Source organism: Cupressus sempervirens, chromosome 11, assembly GCF_028749045.1.
Source record: "Cupressus sempervirens isolate cs-2001-9-10 chromosome 11, ASM2874904v1, whole genome shotgun sequence".
NCBI lineage: Eukaryota > Viridiplantae > Streptophyta > Pinopsida > Cupressales > Cupressaceae > Cupressus > Cupressus sempervirens.
This window is the reverse complement of record NC_143128.1, coordinates 4,186,034-4,212,500: the sequence shown is the minus strand read 5'-3', so window position 1 is coordinate 4,212,500 and position 26,467 is coordinate 4,186,034. Positions and strand designations below refer to the sequence as shown.

The following is a 26,467-nucleotide window of genomic DNA, read 5'->3' as shown; positions in this document are numbered from 1 at the left end:
ATTTATTTAGATTGCAATTGGTTTCATATTAGGAAATGTGAATAATGAACCGAAAAATACCCAACAAGATCAAAACCAAAACCATCAACAAGATCCAAAGGAAAACCCTCCACAATATGAGAATCAAAATCCTCCACAACAAGAACAAGAAATTTTGCAACCTGTACTGATTGGAAGAACTCCTCCTAGCACATAAGAAAACATAATAAATGAAATAGAAAGAGGGAAAAATGAATTACAAGCACTCACTGGTAGGGTGAAAGCTTGTGGAATAACCAATCCAATAAGAGGACAATTGGCATCCTCCCTTGAGTCCATTATGACCCATGTATCTTCTGTTAGTGGTTAGTTAGATATTTGGTGTGTTAAGAGGGAGGAACAAAAAAGATATTATGCAAACAAATTATCATATCAAGATGTAAAATATATATATACCAAAAGGTAGCATTTGTGCATTGTTTAGAAAGCCTAGTGAACAAAATATTGTTTGAGAGACAATCAAATGGTTCCCCATCCATTGGTGCATACATGATGGTATTAGAAATAATTTTTGGGATAGATGGTGGATGATCTTTGATGGCCCTCCCTGCAATAATCATGAGGTCCCAATGTATTTCTTAAGGAAATTGTATTGTGAATTTGTCCTTGGGGAGATCCTCAATTATTTTGATATATTAGAATCTTAGGGTAGAGGTGCGATGTCATCATTTGAGAGGCCAGGGCATGTCATGACCCTAATGTAGTTAGGGCATTTATTTTCAAGCCACAAGGTGAGCATGTGATTATTCCTTTAGTTGTGAAGGAACATGTAGAGGCTAGCACTCTAGGGACTATTAATACTTTGACATAGACCCTCATTCATTGCATGATTCCATTAGTTGAGGAGGAGCCTTCTGTGCATCGCGATCACATGTGCACATCATGTAGATCCTTATGCACATTTCACAGTCATGTTAGAGATACTATGGATGATGGGCTAGTCATTGATCAGTTCCTGAATGAGAAATTTGGAATTGATGCATAGGTAAATTACAAATATAATAAAATAATTTGATCACATTTCATATGTATAGTGAATGACTAATTAATTAGCATGTATTGACATTGTTCGAAATTTAGGGTCAGAGTGTTGGTGGCCCTACTAGAGATCCCCTAACCCCATTTTTCATCCCATCGAAAAGTCCAAAGGTATGTATCAATTTAATAATTTAAATTAATATATATATTTATTAATTAATTATATGAAGGATTGACAAAAAAAATTATGCATGTGCATCACTTCTCTTACTGGACCATCGATATTCACTAGGGACTCTGAGCCTAGGTGTGATATGAGCTTTGTAGAGGTACATTTGTTTCATGCTAATTTAATTAATTTGATTTTATATTTTTTATGTTTCATGTTACATGTAATGTGTACTGTATGACATGAAGCTCTTGACATCTGAGACTCCTCCTCATCTTCGACGGTCCATCGATCATGGAGTGGCTAAAGCTATGGCTAGTTTAGAGCCATTGACTGAGGTATGAAAGAATTTTCTTGGTTTTAGTTGTTATTATAATAGTTAGTATCAAAATTTCTAATTTTATTTATAAATGATTATATTGATTGAATTTGTGTAGGGTCTTGTTACACCCGATCATCAACGAGCCTTTGAGGTGGACTTGCAGAGTGACTATTTGATGGCGGTAAGAAAATAATTAATTTTTTGTGTACATATATTTGATTTCAATTTATAATAATTATTGATTCATATCTACTTTGTTTGTATCAGCTCAAGTTAGAGAAGAGCCTAAAAAAGAGGACGAGCGAGCATTTGAGGAAGATCCCATCATCTCCCTCCACACAAAGATCGAAGACCTCTAGAGATTTGTTTCCTTACCCTCATGGGAAGTAGAAGATATAGTCGATAGACACACATGTATAGGCATCAATGGACATACATGTTGGATTTTATGTTAGTGGACATATTCAATATACATTTGATGTATATATGACATTTTATATTTATTGTATGACATATATTTGATGCATGACATTATTAGACTTATGACATTATTGGTGAATATATGATATGTTTGTTCATGTATCAAATAATTGGTTATCATAATATATTGTGTGTTTTTTAATGTATGACTTTATTAGTTATCATTTTTATATTATATGTTTGTTCATGTATGACATTATTGGTTATCATAATATATTATATGTTCATTCACGTATGACATTATTGGTTATCATAATATATTATTAGGTTGCATGGGTACTTGTACCCACACCCCTGTTACTCGTACCCACGTACCCAAGTATCAGGTACACATATCCCAAGTATCGAGTACTCGGTGGAGAGCATCATAGCTAAGAACCTTGATTGAGATTTCTGAATTATTATTTTCAGTTTTTTGTTTGTGTATCAGCTCATTGGTTATCAAGCTTAATTCAATACCTTATTAGTTCAAAACTTTGATAGAATATTGATTAACAATAAACTTTATCACTTTTCAAGTATAAGTTTATCATTTCCAAAGTGTCATCATCATATGATTTATGATCTTATTCATGTTTAAAGTTTTCCTTCTCTGTTATTTGTTTTCAATCTTAATTCAATACCTAATCTGTTGGAAACTTTGATACAATATTGATCGACAATAAACTTTATCAGTGTTAAAGCCAAAAATTTATCATTTGCAATACGTCATTGTCATATGATTTATGATCTTCTTGTTCATTTTTAAAGTCTACCTTCTATGTTATGCATCTAAAAATGAATCATAAATTATTACTACAAAAATTTAACAAATCTGAAACTAAAAACAATACATTACATTTGTAAACTTTATCACTGTTCTTGATTTGAAAAATCATTGTAATGACTCATAAATTCAAGTTTTCTATAGATATAAAAGTATAATTAAAAATAAATTTTGACATACCCAAGTACCCACCTCCCCTATTATAAAAAATAGTTGTACCTGTACCTTAAGTACCCCAAGTACCTCCATCCCCATGCAACCTTGTATATTATAGGTGGATCTTGGTATTTTCTCTACACCTATGTGGTCCATAGGATCTCTTGCTACTTAGGACATCCCCTGACCTTGCCCAACCTCCTCACTAGGTTAACTGATCCAAACTTGAAGCATCACTCCTTTACTCTTCTAGGAACACTATCCCTCCAAAGGTTTTATAGATCTACTACGGTACCAAAGAACTCCCCAGTCCAACCAAGGTTTCCATGATGTCCTAATATGTTATTGGAACACTTGTACTATGCTTGAATGGATAACAATAGTGTGTTTGTATCTGATTTCAAGATTTCTTCACAAAAGGGCTACAAGAAGAGGCCCTAATTAGGCCTCCACCCAAATTTCTAGGGCCAATAACTCCTTTGTATTATGATGTAGGAGCATCCTAGGTTGCCTTGTTATCTTGATCATTCTATTCACCTAGTAGTTCCTTCATGTGCCTGGCAATCTTTCATGTGCCTAGCAATTCCTTCATGTGCCTAGCAATCCTTCATGTGCCTAGCAATTCCTTCATGTGCCGAGTTCTTGTAGCATTCCTTGATGTGCCAAGTTACCCAGTGGATGTCAAGTGATTCTTCATGTGCCGAGTTACCCAGTGGATGCCAAGTGATTCTTCATGTGCTGAGTTACCCAGTGGATGCTGAGTGACTTTTCATGTGCTGAGTTACCCAGTATATGCTAAGTGTTAGTATTTGGATGTGATTTTGCGAGCCGACTTGCAGGATTTATTTCATTCATGACATTTATGTTAAGATATTTTCTTGGGATGAGTCCAGAGCATTGTTGAGTTAGCCTTCCTCTTATGTAATGTTCTAGAATGTTCTATAAGCCTTTTTGGCAAGTATAAATAGAGATTTTAGGCTTAGAGCTAAGTAAGTTTTTTGGAAAGAAATTTTTTGAGGGAGCAAATCTAAAATTGTGAATTTTTTGTTGGATCTTTGTAACTGAATGTATTAAATTTTCCATAACCAAGAAGGCCTCACAGCTGGGCATGTATGAAGATATTTTGATGAATCAATAGAAGTATTTTCATCTTCTCCTCCTTTGGTTGTTTTCCATTTGTGTTTGCTTTCATTGTGTTAACTCTTGCAGGGTGGTTTGGATAGCTGGGGTAGCCCTTGGCCCTAGTTATTCGCCCCTTGCATGTGTTAGTTGGTATTGGAGCCTGAGGTTCATCCTTGTGGAGATTGGATCATGTAGAATCCTGATTTGGATTTGGTTGTAAGCTGGAAGATCTGGTGGTTTGACCTATAACTTGCAGAGGGTTACAATCTTGTAGGAACCTAATTTGTAAAGATGGTTCATGGTAGAGGAAATAATGTTGATAATACTATATTGGATCAGTTGAGACAAATTGCAACCAAATTAGATGCTGTGGAGATAGTCCAGAGGAGAGGAGCACATCTTGATGATGTAAGTGATGATGAAGCAGTAGCACCAAACCATAATCCAGAACCTAAAGGAGATCAAGATGAGGAAAGATTGTTGAGAGTATTGTCTAGAGTGAATTCAAAGCCTATTGTAGAAGTTGTTCCTTATGATGGAAAATTGGATACCAATGGTATGATGGATTGGATCTCTGATATGGAGAAGTTCTTTGAGTATGAAAAAACTCATGATAATAGAAAGGTGAAGATAGCAGTCACTAGGCTGAAAGGTCATGCATCTCTATGGTGGAAGCACTTGCAAACTGATAGACAAAGAAGAGGAAAGGAGAAGATCATAACTTGGCCAAAGATGGTGAACAAGGTAAAGAAAAAATTCCTTCATGCTGATTACCATGTTAACTTGTTAAGAAAGATGCAAAATTTGAAGCAAAAAGAAATGACTGTGAAAGACTATACCGAGGAATTCTATAGACTGGACATTAGATCTGGACATGTGGATGATGATGTTGAGAAAATTGCAAGGTACATTAATGGATTGAGATTTGGAATACAAGATGAAATAAGTTTTGTGAAGTTGGAAAGTGTAGAAGAAGAATACCAGTATGCCTTTAAGGCTGAGGAGATCTTAACAAAGAAGCATGAACAAAGAAAATGAGGTAGAGGTGGTAGATTCTAGAGAGGTAGAGGTAGATCTTATGGAGAAAGTGGCAGATCTGACAGTTCTATGCAGGATAAAGGAAAATCTGAATGGAAGAATGATGATAAAGGAAAGACTCAATGGAAAAGTGGTAGTTCTTATTGAGGAGGCACTAATTCTTATCGAGGAAGAAGTAATTATTATTCTAGAGGTGGATTTCATGGTAATTGTTTTAGATGTGTTAAAGAGGGACATAGATCTTTTGAATGTAGATCCTCTAAAAGTAGACAAGGTAACAGAAATGCTATGATTCAAGAGGATGATGAGGGTTCACCAAGTGGACCTGAGGCTAGAGAAAATTTAATGGTGAGAAGAACCTTATGCAATAAGGGAAGTGATGAGGAACCTATTTTAAGGAGAAGTCTTTTCAAGACAAGATGTAAGATGGCTGGGAAATGTTGTAAAGTGATCATTGACACTGGAAGTTCTACAAATTTGGCATTAGAAGAGCTAGTTACAAAGTTGCAGTTGCTGAGGCTGAAACATCCCAAACCTTATCATGTTTCATGGATCAAAGATGAGCATAAGATATTGGTAAGTGAGCAATGCCTTGTGAAGTTCAAAATTGGACATTACTTTGATGAAGTTTTGTGTGATATTATGCCCATGGATTGTTGTCATATTTTGTTGGGTAGACCTTGGCAATATGATAGATATGGTATATGTGATGGAAGATTGAATCAATATACTCTTTGGGTAAATGGGAAGAAACAAACATTGTTGCCTTTGATTGAAGTTCCAGATGAGGTTAGTTGTACTATTATAAAAATTTGCATAGTTAATGGGAAACAATTTGAAAAAGAAGTGAAAAAAAATCAAGATTTTTTTGCTATAATTCCATGAAAACCAAGTTTTGTCAATGAAGATTGAGTGCCAGAAAACAATGTTAACTGAGTACCAATCAGTGGTGACCGAGTGATAGGTGGTAGTATTGACCAAGTACCAAAAGAAATTGTAGAGTTGTTGAATGAGTATAAAGAAATTATTATTGAAGATATTCTTGATGGTTTACCTCCAGTAAGAAGTATAATTCATTGTATGGATTTGATCCCTAGAGCTAGTTTGCCAAACAAAGCACCATATAGATTGACACCTGCAGAGAATGAAGAACTTAACAAACAAGTGCACGAATTGTTGCAGAAAGGTTTGATCAGAGAAAGCTTGAGTCCATGTGTTGTACCTATTGTATTAGCACCTAAAAAGAATGGAGAATGGAGAATGTGTACTGATTCCAGAGCCATTAACAAGATAACAATGAAATATAGATTTCCTATGCCAAGAATGGATGACATAATGGATTATTTGAGTGGAGCAAAATATTTTACCAAGATTGATTTGAAGAGTTGCTATCATAGGATAAGAATCAGAGAATGTGATGAATGGAAGACTTCTTTCAAGATAAAAGATGGTTTGTATGAATGGTTAGTTATGTCTTTTGGTTTGACTAATGCACCTAGTACTTTCATGAGGTTGATGAATGAAGTTCTGAAAAGATTCTTGGGTAAGTTTGTGATTGTTTATTTGGATGATATTCTAATATTCAGCAAGACTAAGGAAGAACATCTTGAGCATATTAGGCAAGTATTACAGAGGTTGAAAGAGGAAAAGTTGCTGATTAATCTAAAAAAGTGTTCTTTTATGCAAGAAGAGATTGTGTGTTTGGGATTTTTGATTTCAGCTGATGGTTTGAAGATGGATCTTGAGAAGGTTAAAGCAATTTTGGAATGGCCTACACCTAAGAATGTAAGTGAGGTAAGATCATTTCATGGTTTGGCTAGTTTTTATAGAAAGTTTATAAAGAATTTCAGTGCTATTTATAATGCTATGACTAAAACAATGAGGGGAGATAAAAAGGAATTCAAGTGGACATATGGAGCTAATAAGAGTTTTGAGACTTTGAAACAAAAGGTTGCTGAATCACCTATATTGGCTTTACCTAATTTCAACAAAGTATTTCAAGTTGAATGTGATGCAAGTGGTAATGCAATAGGAGCTGTATTAAGTCAAGAAGGTAAGCCTGTTGCTTTCTTTAGTGAAAAGTTGAATGATGCTAAATGGAAATATTCTATGTATGATCAAGAGTTTTATGCTATTGTTTGAGCATTAAAGAAGTGGAGACATTATTTGATGCCTAAGGAGTTTGTGTTGTATACTGATCATAAAGCTTTACAATACTTGGGAAGTCAACATAAATTGAATCAAAGACATATGAAGTGGGTTGAGTATTTGCAGAGTTTTACATTTGTAATCAAGCATAAGAGTGGAGTTACTAACAAAGTTGCTGATGCATTAAGTAGAAGACATTCTTTATTGACTGAAATGGAGGTTGAAGTTCTTGGTTTTGATGAGATGAAAGAGTTATATGATGCTGACCTTGATTTTTCTGAGGCATGGAAAGAGTGCAGAGCACCAAATTTGATAGATGACATAAGTAAGTATGATGATTATTTCATTCAAGAAGGTATGTTGTTCAAAGGTATTCAATTGCGTATTCCTAGAAGTCCTATGAGGTTGAATTTGATTAAGGAAAAGCATAGTGGTGGATTAGTTGGACATTTTGGAATTGATAAGACATTGAGTTTACTGAAAGAGAAATATTATTGGCCACAAATGTATAAGGATGTTAAGAAATTTGTAAAGAGTTGTGCAGTTTTTCAAATTGCAAAGGGAGTGAGTCAAAATATTGGTTTGTATACACCTATTAATATTTCCGAGAAACCTTGGATTGATATTAGTATGGATTTTGTTCTTGGATTGCCTAAAATGGTGAAGAGATATGATTCTATATTTGTTGTAGTGGACAAATTTTCTAAGATGGCTCATTTCATACCATGTAATAAAACATCAGATGCTGAGCATGTTGCTAAAATTTTCTTTAAAGAGATTTTGAGATTGCATGGATTACCAAGAAGCATTATTTCGGATAGAGATAGTAAGTTTGTTGGTTTTTTTCAGAAGACTTTGTGGAAGAGGATGGGTATTGAATTGAAGTTTAGTTCTACATTCCATCTACAAACAGATGGATAGACAGAGGTTGTGAATAGAAGCTTCGGTAATTTGCTGAGATGTTTAGTTGGGAATAAACCGAGTAATTGGAAGATGGTATTGGCACAACCTTTATTTGCATATAAAAATTCTTTGAATAGGAGTATAGGGAAGACACTTTTTGAGATTATTACTAGAATGCATCCTAGAGGTATATTAGATTTGAGAGATGTTGCTAGTGAGGAAAAGAAAAGCACTGCAGGAGACGAATTTGCTGATTTTATGGAGTCCTTGCATAAGGAAGTGAAGTTGAGGTTGGAAAAAAAAAATCAAAAGTATAAGAAGAATGCTGATTAGTCTAGAAGACACCATGATTTTCAAGTTGGTGATGAGGTGATGGTTCATCTAAAAAAAGGAAGATTCCTAGTTGGAACATATAGCAAGTTGAAAATGAATAAATTTGGACCTTGTAAGATAATGAAGAAGTTTGACAGTGGTAATGCTTATGAAGTTGAGTTACCCAATGACATGGATATATCTCTTATATTTAACATTGCTAATTTGTATAAGTATCATGAGTCAGAGGATGAATTTTTTATACAAGATATTTATCCTAAGAAATAGAGTGAGGAAGTTGAACAGATATTGGATCAGAGAGTTGGCAAGAGTACAAGAGGAAAAGATTACTATGAATATTTGGTGAAGTAGAAGAACAGACCTATTGAAGATGCTTCATGCATTTCTCAATTTGAGTTGGATTCAGCTCAGGTTGGGACATCTCAATGATTTAGGAGAATCATTTCTTTCAACCCCAGTTGTCTGATGCAGGAGCATCCTGGTTTGCCTTGTTATCCTGCTCATTTTGTTCACCTAGTAGTTCATTCATGTGCCTAAAAACTCCTACATGTGCCTAGAAATCCTTCATGTGCCTAGAAATTCCTTCATGTGTCGAGTTCCTATAGCATTCCTTCATGTACCGAGTTACCTAGTGGATGTTGAGTGATTCTTCATGTACTGAGTTACCCAGTAGATGCCGAGTGATTCTTCATGTGCTGAGTTACCTAGTGGATGCTGAGTGATTCTTCACGTGTTGAGTTACCCAATATATGTTGAGTGTTAGTATTTGGACAGGATTTTGCAAGTTGACTTGTGGGATTTATTTCATTCGTGACATTTATGTTAAGATCTTTTCTTGGGATGAGTCCAGACCATTGTTGGGTCAGCCTTCCTCTTATGTAATGTTCTAGAATGTTCTGTAAGCCATTTTGGCAAGTATAAATAGAGAGTTTAGGCTTAGAGCTAAGTAAGTTTTTTGGGAAGAAAAGTTTTGAGGGAGCAGAACTAAAACTGCAAATTTGTTGTTGGATCTTTGTAACTAAATGTATTAAATTAACTGTAACCAAGAAGGCCTCACAGCTGGGCATGTATGAAGATATTTTGATGAATCAATAGAAGTATTTTCATATTCTCCTCCTTTGGTTGATTTCCATTTGTGTTTTCTTGCGTTGTTTTAACTCTTGCAGGGTGGTTTGGATAGCTAGGGGAGCCATTGGCCCTAGTTATTCACCCTTCACCTACATCATATTAGAGTTTCAACACCTCTAGCCTTAATAAAAAATTATACATAGTACCCATGCTCTATGATTTTTAGGGTCTCAAGGTGCCTATAGGTCATACAACAAAAATAGCAAAATTGAAGGTTTGGTAGGGTTTTCTTGGTTGTTTGCTATCTCCACTTTTATGACACCTTCCACACTTCATCAAGAATATTCCTCCACAAGTTAGGACCTCCTCATACCCCTCTTCAATACCTCAAAATGGAAAGTCTTCATTCTTCAACTTTGCTCTCAAGAGATCTTTCTTTGCTGATAGTCCCTAGTCAGGCATTGCCCAGCTCACCTAGGGCTTGGTCAAAGAATTTTTTACACTCACTTTTAGGGCCCTTTCTTGCATAATGTAATATATTAGATTCTATATCCTTGAAATCTATAAGACCATGGAATTTTCATAGTGGAGATAAGATTTACAACCCTTTCATGATATACAACTCCAAAACTAGTAGCAGACAAGTATCTTTGAAGAAATTTACAAAACCTTTGAAAACTTGGTCACAAACTATAAATAATGCATGTAAAATGAAAAAAATCAATAAGACAACTATAAAATGTAACAAAGTGATAATAGCCATGTGATTTCCCTCCAAACAAGATTCAAAACCAGTAAAATATATGCTAAAATAGTCACAATCTACTACATACATTCCAACAGTATGGATTCGTACAAGAAATGAGTTGTCAACCCTTGATTAGGGTTCCTCCAAGCATAAATAGGTTTCTCCTTGGGTTAGAGATAGGTTTTAGGGATTTTTCAAAGCTTCTTGACAATGTAGGTCTTTTAGCAACAATTGGAAAAAGTTGCTCAGCAACTTTTAAAAATTGCAAGGAATTTTGGGGAAATTTCTATTGCTCGAGTAGTCTTGTTTTGACTGACATTTCAAGACCATGCTATGCCTTTCCAAGACATCCTTGGGAGTGAAAATTTTACTATCTTCCTTCACCTAAGAATCTCCAAACTGATAATAACATCCCTTCCATAAGGTGGCAGATTTACATAACATTGCATTATTCATGCACTTTGATCTTCTAAACAAGTCCACCTAAAATGCAATAAAAACACCTAAGTCAACCTTTCCCCAAAAAAGAGCTAAGAAGGGTACCAACCCAAAGTGAAGGTACCATTCTCACTAAATACCAAAGAGGAAACTTTAAGACCTATCCTAGCTTGGATACACAAGCATGAGCTAAATGCCCTTATTGTATTCACATACTTCTTCAAAGAAGTTCATCACACCAAAAATGATAACGTGGGAGCCTTGAAAGGTTGCACTTGCACCACCTTCCAAGAGATTCTTCAACATCCTATGAGTGAAAACAATCTTCTAACATCCTATGATTGTATTTTCTTTGCAACAACATGTAATTTGTTGATTTTCGGACAACTCTTCACAAAGGGAAGTGGTTATGTTTCAAACCCATGAAATGACTATTAAGAAAACCAAGAAGATCATTAACATCTTCCACTAACTCCATTTAGTGATAACATGCAACTATATAAGGTGTAATTACTCTAAAAACACTTATTGAGTCAACTTATTAACAAAAATAATTTAAAAAGGAAAATTGTTAGGACTAAGGCAATTTGGGTTTATAGGTAACCTCAAGTTCCTTGACCTTACAAACAAGGATTACCTTATTATCATAAAAAAAAACATGTTCAAAATGATGTGTATGATCACCACTTTACCTTCTATCAGGAGTCTCCATCATTGGATGAGATGACATATCCAATTGCCACCATCAAAGATCGCTGCCCTATGACATTTAGTGACTCTTAGGGATGTTTTAGTTTGGCCTACCCCGAGAATATTTGAGCAATCAATGAGATGGGACAAGCTTGGGTCTAGTGTTTACCTAGTCACCTTAAGCTAATAGAATAGATAGTTTGATCCTATGACAAAAGGTGAGAGAGATTTGGTAGTTGGAAACTTTGTACTGGCCAACACTACAAGTTTCAACATCACTTGAGATGGCATCACAAAATCAAAATAGAGTATGATCACTAAAAAGTGAGAGAGGTTATTATAAGTCTTTGCAACATGGTCCAATAGCACGTAAAATCACATCCATACCTTGCACGAGCTCTGAGATATACCTTGAAAAAGATCGCTTCCCTGTGGCATTTGGTGACCCTTAGGGATGTTTTGGTTCGGAAATCTCAAGAACGTTCAAGTGCTCAATGGGATAGGACAAGCTTGGAGCTAGGTTTTACCCAACCACCCAGAGCTAACAAAATAGACAATTCGATCCAATGAAAAATGGTGAGGGAGATTTGGTAGTTGGCCACTTTGTACTGGCCAACACTATAAGTTTCAGCATCACCTGAGATGGTGGCACAAAATCAAAATGGAGTAAGATGTCCCAAAAGTGAGAGAGGTTATTCTAGGTCTCTGCAACATGGTCCTATAGCAGCTAGAGTTTCATCCATATCTCACATGAGCTCTAAGATATGCCCTATCAAATATTTCTACCCTATGGCATTTAGTGACCCTTAGGGATGTTTTGGTTCAGCATGCCCGAGAATGTTCAAGCACTCAACAAGATGAGACAAGCTTGGGGCTAGGGTTTACCTAGCCACTCAAAGCTAACAGAATAGATGGTTTGATCCCATAGCAAACAATGAGGGAGATTTGGTAGTTGGCAACTTTGTACTAGCCAACACTATGAGTTTTAGCATCACCCGAGATGGCATCACAAAACCAAAAAAAATTAAGATATGCCCCATCAAAGATATGCCTAACACAAGCTTTGAGATATGCCCCATCAAAGATTGTTGCCCTATGGCATTTAGTGACCCTTAGGGATGTTTTGATTCAGTGTGCCTGAGAACATTCAAATGCTCAATGGGACTAGATGATCTTGAAGCTAGGGTTTACCCAACCATCTAGAGCTCACAGAATAGATAGTTCAATCCTACGATGAATAGTGAGGGAGATTTGGTAGTTGGAAACTTTGTATTGGCCAACACTACGAGTTTCAGGATCACCTGAGATGGCATCACAAAATCAAAATGGAGTAAGATCTCCAAAAAGTGAGATATTTTATTGTAGGTCTCCATAATATAGTCCTATGGGACTTAGAATTGCATCCATAACTTGCATGAGCTTTTAGATATGCCCCGTCAAAGATTGCTGCCCTATGGAATTTAGTGACCCTTAGGGACATTTTGGTTCAGCATGCTCGAGAATGTTCAAGCACTCAATAGGATGGGATGAGCTTGGGGCTAGGGTTTACCTAGCCACTCGAAGCTAATAGAACAAATAGTTTGATCTCATGATGAATCGTGAGGAAGATTTTCTAGATGGCAACTTTGTATTGGCCAACACTATGAGTTTTAGCATCTCCCAAGATGGCTTATCAAAATCAAAATAGATTAATATCTCCAAAAAAGTGAGAGAAAGTATTGTAGCTATCCACAACATAGTCCTATAGCACCTCGAATCGCATCCATATCTCACATGAGCTCCGAGATATGCCCTGTCAAAGATCGCTGCCCTATGGCATTTAGTGACCCTTAGGGACATTTCAGTTTGGCATGCACGAGAACATTCTAGTGGTAAATAGGATAGGATGAGCTTGGGACTACCATTTACCTGGCCACCCATAGCTAATAGAATAGACAGTTTGATCCCACGAAAAACAATGAGGGAGATTTGGCAGTTGGAAATTTTATAATGGCCAACACTATGAGGTTTAGCATCACCTGAGATGGCATCACAAAATCAAAATGGAGTAAGATCTCCAAAAAAATGAGAGAATTTATTGTAGGTCTTCGCAACATGGTCCTATGAGACCTAGAATCGCATCCATACCTCGCACAAGCTCTGAGATATGCCTCGTCAAAGATCACTGCCCTATGAAATTTAGTGACTCTTAGGGATGTTTCAGTTTGGCATGCCTAAGAAAATTCAAGGGCTCAACATGATAGGATGAGATTGGGGCTAGGGTTTACCCAACCACCCAGAGCTAATAGAACATACAGTTTGATCCCGTGATGAATGGTGAGGGAGATTTGGTAGTTGACAACTTTGTACTGGCCAACACTACAATTTTTGGCATCACTTGAGATGGTGTTGCAAAATCATAAAGGAGTAAGATATCTAAAAAGAGAGAGAGGTCTCTACAACATGGTCCTATAGCACCTAGAATTGCATCCATACCTCACACGAGCTCCAAGATATGCCCCATCAAAGATCGTTGCCCTATGGCATTTAGTAACCATTAGGGACATTTTGGTTCAGTGTGCCCGAGAATGTTTGATCACTCAAAGGGATAGCATGAGCTTGGGGCAAGGGTTTACCTAGCAACCCAAAGCTAATGAAATAAATAGATTGATCCCATGACGAATGGTGATAGAGATATGAGCAAGATATGTATGCGTAGGGCACTTTGTGCAAGATATGAGCAAAAGTTGCTAATTAGGCCAAATTGAATCTTTTTGAGTTTTTGGTAAAGATAGCCTAAGCTTAGGTGTTTTCAATTTTTTTTTAATAGTTTGGAACCTTTTCCAAGTCCTAGAAGTGAAATCTAGTGAACTTTGCATTAGTTTCACTTTTTGTGCAAAATTCCAAAAGTTGTAAAAGTTTCTTTAAAATGAAAATCTAACTGGGAACATTCTAACCTTAAAAAAAAAAAATTCCCATCCTCATATACCCAAGCATGGATAGTTATAACTTCCCAAACTTCCATTTGCAACTTTTTTGCAAAAATTGCAAAAGTTGCTCAAGCAACTTTTTGAGCAACATTGTAACTTTGCATTTACAAGACTTGGGACGCTAGGATACTCAAGTTGGGAATTATCCCTCAAATTTTTCATCAAAATATATTAGTGATCTTAATAGAAAAACAAAAATCTCATTTCCAACTTTAAATGGAGACTTCAACTTAAATGGAGATTGTTTGTTCCCAAGCATGTCCCAATCAAGTAGATGACTGGTTTACAAAGCAGCTGGTAGGAAATGGGGTCGTGGAAATGAACTCAATGCTCAATAAGGTTCAAAAACACTAAAATAACTTATTTCTAAATGCTCGGCACTTCACCAATTTCCAAACTCCTGCCATTCACAAATCAACATGCTACAAGAGGTCAAATCCTTCATGGTACTTGACCTAGGGATTGATTGGAAAACTCACAAAACACATCCTCCATTCTTGAAACCCTAGAATCTTAAAAAAGACCCTACTAACAACCATTTTCCAGATGTGCATGAAATTTCAACCAAGGAAATTGTAGTTAGAGGCCCATTTTTACTGGGTCCACCAAAATGTTGTCTTATAAACCTAGTTTCACTAAAAATACAATAACTTGAGTTAGAAAACTTGTAGAATGATGAGACTAGAAGAAAAAGAAAGATGATTCAAAGATCTATCTCAAAAATTTATCACATCTTGTCTAAAATTCCATACATTTTGTACATCATGCAAACAACAATAAAAATGACTCAAAAACTAAATTGCTTTCTTTACAACTTCTTCCAATCTGTATATTAATGTCCTCCAGACCTCACAAATGAGGTATATATATCTCTTATATATATTTTAATGGTTAGAACCAATATTTTAATAGTTATAACCCTTTTCCCACTAAGTTGCAAATTTGAGCAACTTTTACAAATTTCAACAATGCAACTTTGCACAAAAAGTGGAATTTTCACATTTTTCACTTGATTCCACGTATAGGACTTGGAAAAGGTTCCAAAATACCTAAAACTAGATTAAAAAAAAAATTTATTCCTAGGATTTCTTGACCAAAAACATTAAAAATCTTAAATTTCCCTAATCAACAACTTTTTCTTATAAATTAAATAAAGTCCCTTAAGCATACAAAATGGTGTCTTTCTTTGACAACCATGGACTACTCATTCAAGGGTTGTTTATTCTAGCGTAGGTAGGTAAAAAAAAACATGAAAACCAAAATATTTAAACCAAGTTCCTTGGTGCTATGCACCAGTAACATACCCCCAAACATGAATGAAAAGAGAATAATGACCATGGACATAGTGAGATTGGTGAAATGCAGCAAAAAAACTCTTTGTGTTTACAAGTTTGCAATAACTGGCATCTAATACCCATACTACCACACTTAGGTCCAATTTCATGTTTTCATTTATTTAGATGAAGTTTTGTAGATAGTCATTTTCACATTGTTTCTAATGTAGAGCTTACAATCTTCTTTCACCAAAAGCATCCTAAGTGCCTAGTAACACCCAACCAACTGCAAGATGCCAATCAGGCTTAATTTCCTTTACCCAATGCTGACGACTATCTCTCCCAGTGGACTCCACTTTTCTAAGGTCTTTCTCCTTCTCTGGGGCTCTCAGAAAAATTGGGTCAATTGTAGGTTTTAGGGACAGTAGCCCTCAACTAGGCCAAATGAGGCAAAATGTGAAATCCTCTTTTCAAACTCCAAACTTAGGCTAGGACCAACATCACTAGGTTCATACCACAAATACTCATGCACTTTTAGGGTTCTAACACCCCCAAAAGACCAAATTCCCAAAATCAAGCCTAGAAATCCTAGTAGGTCAATTTTCAGTTTTCTATGGCTAAGTTCCAAACTTTCCAAATTAGGTATCAAACAAATTTTCTTTTTAAATACCCTTTACCAGGTTCTTGAAGACTCCAAAATATCTTGGGCTGAACCTACTCCACCATGTCCTAACTCCCAATTGGTTCATAGACCTAATAGGCCTAATTAGGCTGGCTTTCCAAAGCAAGTGTTAGGATATGGATTCATAGAACCAGCACAACTACATGGAACTCTTCCTCCCCATACCACATCTCTATTTCAGCATTTTCCTAGGTTAGATTAGTTGGTTTGGAAGTCTAATCACCACTTCTCCTACAAATCTAAGCTGAACACACAGGGATGTTCAGCCTAGGGCCGACTGGTAAAAATATGAAACCTGCTCCTCCAAGCCTAAAAATCCACCATATTAAAGTACACTCCCATAACAATTCCTCTAAGTGGAATTAAACTCCAACCATGCATGTTTCCCAAAAACACTCAAATTCAGCCCCCAATCAAGCAACTTGAATAAAAAATGTAATAACTTGAACAAATGAAAAGATAAATCTTCAAACTAAAATAGAATGTAGCCTAGTTCATCAAGCTATCCAACCATGTCAATTGATCCCTTCTCCCAATCTGTATAGTTCTATACAACATAAAAAAAATAGTGAAAATGGTAGAAAATCAGAGTTTTATTGATGCAAATGTTCACTAGTTTGTGCCATCATGTTTTCCTCTCCTTGTACAACATATTTAAACATGTCCTCTATGTCTTCAATGGTCATAACCATATTTCATATGGTTATGCCAACATACAACCATTTTTGCAACCATACTTCAAATTTGTCAGCATTTTTGAAATTTTGCTTGACAATTTTTACTATTTTTGACAACTAACTTCTTATACACCTAGGACTTGATGAAATGACCCTAATGACTATTAAAACCTTCTAAGGATCACAAAAATCCTATTTTCATTTAAAAACCACCAAAATTTCTTATTTTTGACCCATTTGTACAATTTGACACTCTAGCTTATAATGGCACCTAGAGCCCAATTGACCTTACATTTTGGTCTTATTACAACATTTTTATTAATGCTCCAAATCCAAAACTAGGACCACTATCCATTTGCCTTGGTGCCCTGCACTAGTTTCCTTCAAGCAAAATGATGTAACCATCCCCTTTATATTCTAACTATGACTTGGGGATGGAATATTAAAATACTTCATAAGTAATTATGCATACTAATGTAGGGAATAGTCAAAGGATGCAGATGATCATTCAACTAGACAAGTTCTGAGTGCTTGGGTGCATAAAAATGCATTAAATTGGATGCCATAGGTATAACAGCGGGAGATCTGCCTAAAGGAGGCCATTGTTTCATGTAAAATAGTAAAATTAGTCATCATAAACATGGTGCAGGATCAAGTAATAGGTCTTGAAAGTGATTTCTTAGTTAGATTTGAAGAGGCCCTAGTTTTTGGTCTTGTTTGATGAGGGTTTCATAAAAAGCACATATAGAAATTTTATGGGTTCAATCCAATTGAAGAATACTCACTTTAGGGTCATATTAAGATACTTTACCAATTTTTATGGTTGGGGGATAATTATTCCATATAGTTCCTTTGTAAATGGAGGGGTGTTTATGCTTAAAAAGTGGCCCATAGTGTAATAACAAAGACTTGGTCCAAAATAACCATACCTCATCTTTTGATATGTTATAGAGAAGAAAAATGGGTATCCTATTATTCAATTTATTTTCTTTATGTTATGGAAAAATATGGAGAAAAATGCAAGAGGACAACGTTTGAGGGCTGATTGGGGGCTTGTAGGCCTAGTAGGCTGGAATGATTGGTTTACCTTAGAGATAGGTTCTTGGTATTTTGAAAACTATTTATTTGGGGTTTATCATGGTATTAAAAACCATTATATTACTAAGAAGTCTTTGGATAATTCATTTACCTGATTTGGGAAACTTAAGCCTTAAGGTTGCATTTGAAAACCTTTGTCAAAACACATTGTTCAGAGTATTTTCTCATAGAAGTTGTAAGGGCCCATCTTGCTCTAAATCACTTTGACTACAAGTTTCTATAAATAATATATGTAATCATATCCTAAAGACTTGGTTGGAAGTGTAAAAGAGATACAATATGTAATTGGATCCTAGAGCTAACTTACAAGTTGTAAGTTCAATACATGTTCATATGTAGTGAAGTGTCAAATACTTAACTATGATTGTGTTAAGAGGATGATATGAAATTAGGTCTTCAAGACTATATTGTAGGGATGCAAGACTTAACCCAATGACATGTGAAGATGCTTAAAGAGCTTGCAATCAATTCCTAGAGACTTGATTATAATACATGCCTATCAACATAGAAGGATGACTTATTGGTTGGGTCTTAAGGTTTGCCAACCACTTAGGCATGAGAAAACTTGCAATCAATTTTGTGATGCAAGTGGCAAGGTACTAACAAGGTAGACTGGGAGAGTACAACCTACAAGAACAACCTAACAAGGTTTGACAACCTAAACAAGGATGAAGACCCCACATTTGCACCTTGACAACAAATACTACTTAATACAAGAAACCAACACCAAACATGGAACCAAGAACTTAGACTCAAGAAATGATGTTCTTACATTAGAATAGGCATATCAACTAGAATTGAAGACCCCAAACTCAAAATAGGACATAGTTCCTTCATTAACCTCTTGGATTCCTAATAGCCCAAGGAATGAGACTTAGGACTACAGCTTGTATGCTCAACATGAAAAGAAAACAATAACACCAAGATTAATTCCTATTTCTAATGTACTATCAGGTTCCAAAGTGGAAAGATCACATTAGTAATCAAATTGTCAAAACTCATGGGGACAACATTTAGACACAAGGGCTAATTAGGCCACATTTACAAAGGAGGTACCATGTAAACATGTGATAAAAACATGAGACCAATTGGAGATGTTGAGGAATGATCCAAATATGTTTATTACCAAGTTACAGACCATAATATGGAATGTTGAGGCCTTAAAATGTTGGGACAAAAGGTTTGTGTATTGATGCATACAAGGTATATGTATCTAGGGCATCATGTTTCTTCCTTCTCCCTTTATCTTATAACTTAAAACAAAAATAATCATACAGTGCATTAAAAATACAAGGATTCCACAAAATGCCATAAGTTTCCTATGGTGGAGTCTCACATTATATCTTGATTTCAATCAAAACCCTTGAAACCCTTGAATTTTGGGTTGTCGACATTAAAATAGGAATAACTTGAGTTCTATAGTGTTTGAAGACCTTGAACCAATTGCATTATATATATTATTCAAAAATCCATCCAACCATACTAAGAATAGATCTCGAGGCATCTATACACGATAGTACCATGCAGAAAAATAGCCTAGAATGTAGAAAATAAGGTTCTTTTTATTGATTTCAATGCCAAAAATGTACAGTGTATCTTCCACCCACCTAAAATAGATATATGAAGGTCTTACCCAATTGATCCAATGATATTTGTAAGGTTGTGACTATTGGAGGAAAGATTAGAAGCAGTTTTTCTTAGTTATGCAAAAAGTTGCAAAGTTGCATAGCAACTTTTGCACTTTTAATGCATTTTTTACATTTTAGTACCTAAAAGGAATTTTAACCATTCAAATGAGTCTAGATTGACCCAACACAACTACTAGACCCTAGATTATAAGTATATGCATTCAAATTACATAAATTGTGCCCTTGTGAGCTCATTGAGCAACGAGTTCATAATATACCCAAATTGCTAATGGGCCACACAAAAGGGTTGACGGTGAACCTAAGAGGCCCAAACACCCTTATTTCATCATTCCATGTGAGAGTGCTTCTGCACCACTAAGAGACATGAGCCACAATGCAAATGCTATTTTTTGTAGATTTATACTTAATTCTTACCAAGCAAAAATCAAGAGCAACATATCGAAAGGTTATGTTAAACAAAAATAATATTGATGATGACCTTCAATCTACCTTTGAACCCTTTTTAAAAAAGTCAAATCTCAATATACTTTGTTATTTAAGATGAAATAATATGTGCATTTTTCAATTCACTTGCTTCATATTTTTTTTACTCTTTTCTATCCTCACCTATATAACTCAAACTTCTACTACATTCAAAATACTTTCTAACACTTCCAACTTGTTAAATGGATTATCCCTTAGCAATTCCATGCTAGGGACGTTTCCCTAAGCTAGAGACTTATCCCTTAACTTGCTCATTTCCCTATGGTAAGCTATGCCTTGAATTTTAGACCAATTAGTGACTCTTCCAAATACATTGTGACTTCCTACACCCTAGCTATCACACCTACATCTAATGACCCTTATTGATGCAAAGTACATAGCCTACTTCTACCACTTGGTTCTTAAACCTCTAAGGGTACCCAAACCCACTTCAAGATGATATCTTGGTTACCAACCTTTGCCAAATGATGAACTTTACTTATCCAAGTCGACTCCACCCTCCTAAGGTCCTTCCCTTTTCCTAGGGTTCTTGGAAAACTTCAATCAAAATATGGCTTTAGGGACACTTGCCCTTAACTAGGCCAATTAAGGTAAAACAAGTAAAAAGGTTTCAAGACTTCAAACTTAGACTTGATTCATCATTTCTATGACTAAACCACTAGGATTCATGCACTTTCAAGGCCCCAACACCTTCAAAGGATCAATATCCCTAACTTAGGCCTAGAATTCCTAGTAGGTCAAAATTAAATTTTCCTTGGCAATCTTCCAAACATTCCAAAGGACAAGGCCAACTTATCACCTTTTAAAATAAATTTTACCTAGTTCTTTAAGACTCAATGAATTCTTAATTATCTTTGGATTAAAATATTACACAAATGTAAAAGATTTAGACTTTTAAGATAGATATCAACTTTAAACAACATATAAAATGGCACTAGCTTTTTATGTAGAATTACCCATCTCTGATGAAAACAACAAATAAGTTCTACCCAAAAAACAAACACATGAACTATCTAAAAAAATTATAACATAAAATATACTATTTAGATGAAACCATGAATGATGTTAATGTATCTAGATTGGCATGCATGTCATTATCAACTTTAACATAGAAATCAACATCCCATTTAGTGAGTGTTGTAGAGAAGTAGATCTTGGTCTTTTTTTAGGGTGGATGGTAGCCTTCAACATGTTTGAGTCTAAGGAAATCCTTATGCTCTGCATCTTCTTCATTAATTACATGATCCAAAATGCCACCTAGTGTAGCATTGTGCCCAATCACAAACCTTATCACTATCCCCTTCTCCTCCTCCAACTTCTTCAGCTTTGCCCTTGCCATTCTCATTTCACATTTCCCATTTTATTCATGGGCTTCAAACAAGACATAGTAATATTCAAATTAAAAAAATTGCAATTGTTACAAGTGTTTTAATTGAGTATAGTTGTTGATCTTGTGGAATCCAAGTGTGTCGAACAGAATCACATCATTTTCTACTGCTAAAAGAAATGTTGATTCCCACCACAACTATTTCTTTTTTGGCTGAAGATTTATTTGCTTTCTCCACTCCATTCATCTTCATTCCATTCACAACTCTTGCTGCTCCTAATTTCATTTCTAGTGAAGAAATTGTTTTCTCTAATGACATGCATCTCTTATGCCCTTTTATATTCTTCAAATGAATCCTAAAACCATCTATTACAATACCACTTATCCCAATAGATTTAGCTAATTTAAACTTCTCATACATTTATATATATCTTAGATGATAACACATCAAAATTCAATCTAGCATTATAAGATATGTTTTATAAGTTTATAATTCAAAAATAAATTTGTTTTAGAGTTTATCTGAAATAATTATCGATGGAAAAGAAAATAAAAGATAAAATCATGTTAGTCATAATATCATTATTGGTAACAATGTTCCAAATGAAAAGAATTATTTGTTTGAGCTTCTAGCAATGATCAAGTGACTTATTGAATGGCTTAATGAGTCTTGGAAACTTTTCCCATTATATCCTTGCTTTGGCCAGTTTCAAGTTTCTAGTTACATGCAGAAAATCATGACTTTGCATCACAAAGCATTCACATTCTAACAATTTTCATGTTCTTTCAGTACATTTTGATCTAAACAACAAATTCTAAACTTTCTCTTATTCAAATGACTAATCTAAAAATGGGTCCTATTAAAGAATCTAATATAAATTAAAATAATGTATCTAGATTTTAAACAAATCAAAACATAAAATCTATGATTTAAACTTATCTCATCACTTACACATAATAACAATACCCACCTTTTCATGTGGATAGTCTTGGGGGAGAGGTTGCAACATTGTTTTGGGTGAGGGACAGTCCACATTCGGTATGCAAATAACATACCAATGCAGAAACAAGCAAGGTAGAGGAATACAATGAATTTGGAGTGAATGCTAGAAAGGGAAACTCCAACTCCTCACAGCTTCTTTTGATCTTCTAGAGACCTAAATATTTTCCCAAAGACCCCAAGGCATTTAAATCTATCTAAAGACCTACAAAGTCCTCTTTGCATATAAAATAACTCAAATTCCTCAAATTTGACCTTTGGTTCAATTTGGTATCCTGGCTTATAATGACACCACTGGATCCAATCGACCACTCTTTCTCTCTCTCCATCTCTCCTTATTCAATCTAATGAACCAAGTAGATTTTCTCTACATTTTAATTTCTCAAGTATTGCCTCCTGGTCTAACTCACAAACTTTCCAAAGAATCTTATTATGTGGTTTTCCACCATATTTTATCAAGTGGACATTTGATGCAACAACAAGGTTTGAATAATGAAGAAACTTCCTCTCTATTTGCCAATCCTTGAATAACCACAAGTTAGGGTTCTTCATAGAATATCATCTAAGCCATGTGTCAGTTATAATGATCATACCGATATGGTACTCTTAACCTTCACCATCTATAATTGAGTGATCCAATTTTTGTTTAGCTTGGACACAACACAAATAATAATATGTCCCTTCTTCACTATCTTCAGGTGCAATAATAGCAAAGACATGGCCTACAATGATAAATGTATAAAATGTGGTCATTAATTTAGAAAATACTTAGGTAAAAGTTATAAAGTTACATATTGAAATTATATATATGGTTGCACTAGATCAGACAAGCGGTCAAAGTCAATAGATGAATCTATCTCTACCATTTCCAGTGCTTGTGGGGGACGATAGGTGTCAACTGGGTCCAAAACTTGTATATGCCATTTGTCCACCCATTCAGTCGACTCACAGTCATCCCTATTTTCCTCTACATATGATGGACAATAGCATGCCATTTTTCATGTGTGGATACTCCATGAACCTACATCAGAGCTTCTAAAAGAGTGCAACTCACTTGATCTTGTTAGTGTGCAACAATCCTCATATGGTTCAATGTTTGTATTATCTATCAACCAAAAAAATATGTCAACCATATACTCACCTTCCTTACCTAGACACATTTTAGTGTTATACCACTAGATGATGGATTTTGCATTTCAATATTGCTCCATCTTTGTACTTTAGTTCTTCATGAGCTAAGGCTCTTTTGATGCATGTGCCTGTACCATCATGATCTCCCTTTTTATGACCAACCTTTGTGAAATTTCACATATATTAAATTCTACACAACTTGTGCATTCTTGAATTGAAATGCACAATGGTCTGACCAAATAATGTGTTGACGATATGGTATGCCCTTTTTAACCAAATCTCCATAAAATAGTTGAAACCAACCATGTACAAACTCCATAGAATGTGATCGATCATCGCTGATGTAAAAATAGCACTCCCTCAAAATCTTTCTGTCATCCTCTATAATTGTAGGTGAGTGCATGAATGTTATGTGAACAAATATGAAAACTTGTTGAGAAGTATAATACTTTGGTTGCACCTCTTTTTCTTGTTGTAGTGTGTAGTTCTCTATGAAATCTACAACCAAAACAATGGTATCTAGTGGAAACATATCCTTGCACAACTTGAATTGCAAATCCAACCATCAAGCTCTATGTGTATGCCTTGCATACTCATAAATAATCTTTTCACAAAAAATCTTCATGAACTCATACACTGGAACCTTTTCAATTACTAAATCACATCTTTTACCCTATTTCCAATCTTTTAGAGCATATTTCACTATCTTGAATTTTTCATAATCTATTATTTTATTTCTAATTGAACGTGTACTATCCATATGTTCACAAGTTGATAAAAGTTTCAAAGAACCACAAAATAAGCATGTACCATCGAAGCATGATGTCCTTTTAAAAATTTGGCTATCCCCTATTTCACATAAAATATTGGATATGAATTCCCTTGAAGATCTTGGTGGCTCATTCATCTCACAATCCTGCAAAAAAAACATAGAATGCAAAACACACATATATGCCTAAAAACATCAAAATGGTTAGAAAATTCAATATGTATCTTACAACAACAAGTTGTGTGTGTCTGATTTATCTGCACATAAAAAAGTTTACCCATCTCAAAAAAAATTTGACTTATTTAAATTTCAGGATACATACCATTAAATTTTGCAAAAAATTATGTTTGAGTTGAGTCCAAAAAATGTTTCGCATGTGGGTCACAATTTTGGATACCAATCCTCCTTCTTACAACATCTCTTTGATTAGGGGAAACACGTGGTATTTTTCAAAAAATCTTCGATCAATGATTTCAAAGCTTCACTAATTTCTTTATCCTTTTGTGGTAGTCTACTACTAAATGTCCATAACTCATTTTTTGTTGGATCTTCCAATCTCTCATGCCTTAGCATGGCTCTCCTTAGAGTACTTTTACCAATTTTCAATATTTTTCTTGTCTTTCTCATGAGTCGAGCTTTCTTCATTTGGGTACTTACTATTGTTGATGTAAGTACTTATCTTGTGATATTACTATCTTTTATGCATGATTTAGAACCCACTTTGTCATAAGCACTCATTAGATTCTCTACAATACTTTTATCATTTGAATCGTCCATTGTTCTTAGCCCAAGAATCTTCATGATAGGCCTAAATTTTAAATTCATCATCATTTCAACAAATAATTTGAATTGACCTATAATATTTAATTCTTTGAAGAATAATCTCCACATACAATTAACTTTTCTTTGACAAGTACACTTGCTAATCTTGTCAGGCATTGATTTCAAAATGTTAGTATCAATATCAATCAAATATTTTGATCTTCTAAAATGAATTCTAGAAGGCATTATAATATCTTCCATTCTCTCAACATTTTGAACATCAACATAAGGTTGAGTATTTTGTGTACCTTAAACTAAAGATGATGCGCCTTGGCAATAAGATGCAAAAGATGAAATATCACCTACTTGATATGTTGATTTTGTGCCTTCAACATGACATGATGGAATGTGTACATCATTAGATCTACAAATTAGTGTCTCTTCAACATGAGAGGATGATATGACTCCAATATTGGAAGATGGTGTAGCTTCACAATTTAATTATCTTTTTGAGCATAACAGTCTCATTCGTTCTCTTTGTCTTTCCAATTCTTCCTCTTTGTTTCTTTGTATCGGTGGTTCTTGTTTCTCTTTGAAAGTCAAATCTTCATTATTGCTTTGCAATTTTCTTTTTTCATGTAGTAGTTTCATTTCATCTTTTTTAATTGCCAAATCTACCTCCCTCTCTTCTTTTGTTTGAGTTTTTGGTTTCTTCCTTGGCATGATGATGATTTCTATATGTCAAATTATTCAAACATCTGAATTACTTACAATTTATAAATTACAAATGATTCAAATAAATATAAAAATTACAATTATTTGAATGAATGCACAATATATATCAAACAACTTGCCAAATTTCTAACCATTTCTAAATAATAATTCATTTAAACATAAAAATTTCAATTAATTCACTATATATTAAAAATGTCAAATTATAATCAAACTTGTCTCTATATATCAACAAACAATATTTAAAAAGGACTACACTAACCTTTTCTATAGAAAGAATATTCAAAAAGCCTTCAAATAGCATATCCAATGATTGAATTTGATGTTTGCTAGCTTCAAAAACTCTTCCAATAGTGTTTTCTAACTTCCAACAACTTGAAACCCATGTTTTCTATCAAAACAATAGAATGCACAACAACAACAAAAGTAGAATATGGATTAGTAGGGACCCAAACTTTCTTTATGACCATTTTTTGGTGACTTAACATAGTGTGTATGCACTATAGTGCGTATGCA

General features: G+C 34.7%; 1 protein-coding gene and 1 pseudogene across 1 annotated transcript in view; both read right to left on the bottom strand.

Moving 5' to 3' along the window:
• LOC149527947 (uncharacterized) overlaps nucleotides 1–21,190 on the bottom strand; it is a 26,359-nt gene extending 5,169 nt beyond the window's left edge. Inside the window, exon 1 of the mRNA XM_089811199.1 lies at nucleotides 21,187–21,190. Coding sequence (XP_089667325.1) covers nucleotides 21,187–21,190 — 4 coding nt within the window. The remainder of the gene's footprint in view (nucleotides 1–21,186) is intronic.
• A 79-nt stretch (nucleotides 21,191–21,269) lies between these two features.
• LOC149527946 (putative beta-1,3-galactosyltransferase 2) lies at nucleotides 21,270–22,886 on the bottom strand (annotated as a pseudogene).
• Between the last annotated feature and the right edge of the window lie 3,581 nt (nucleotides 22,887–26,467).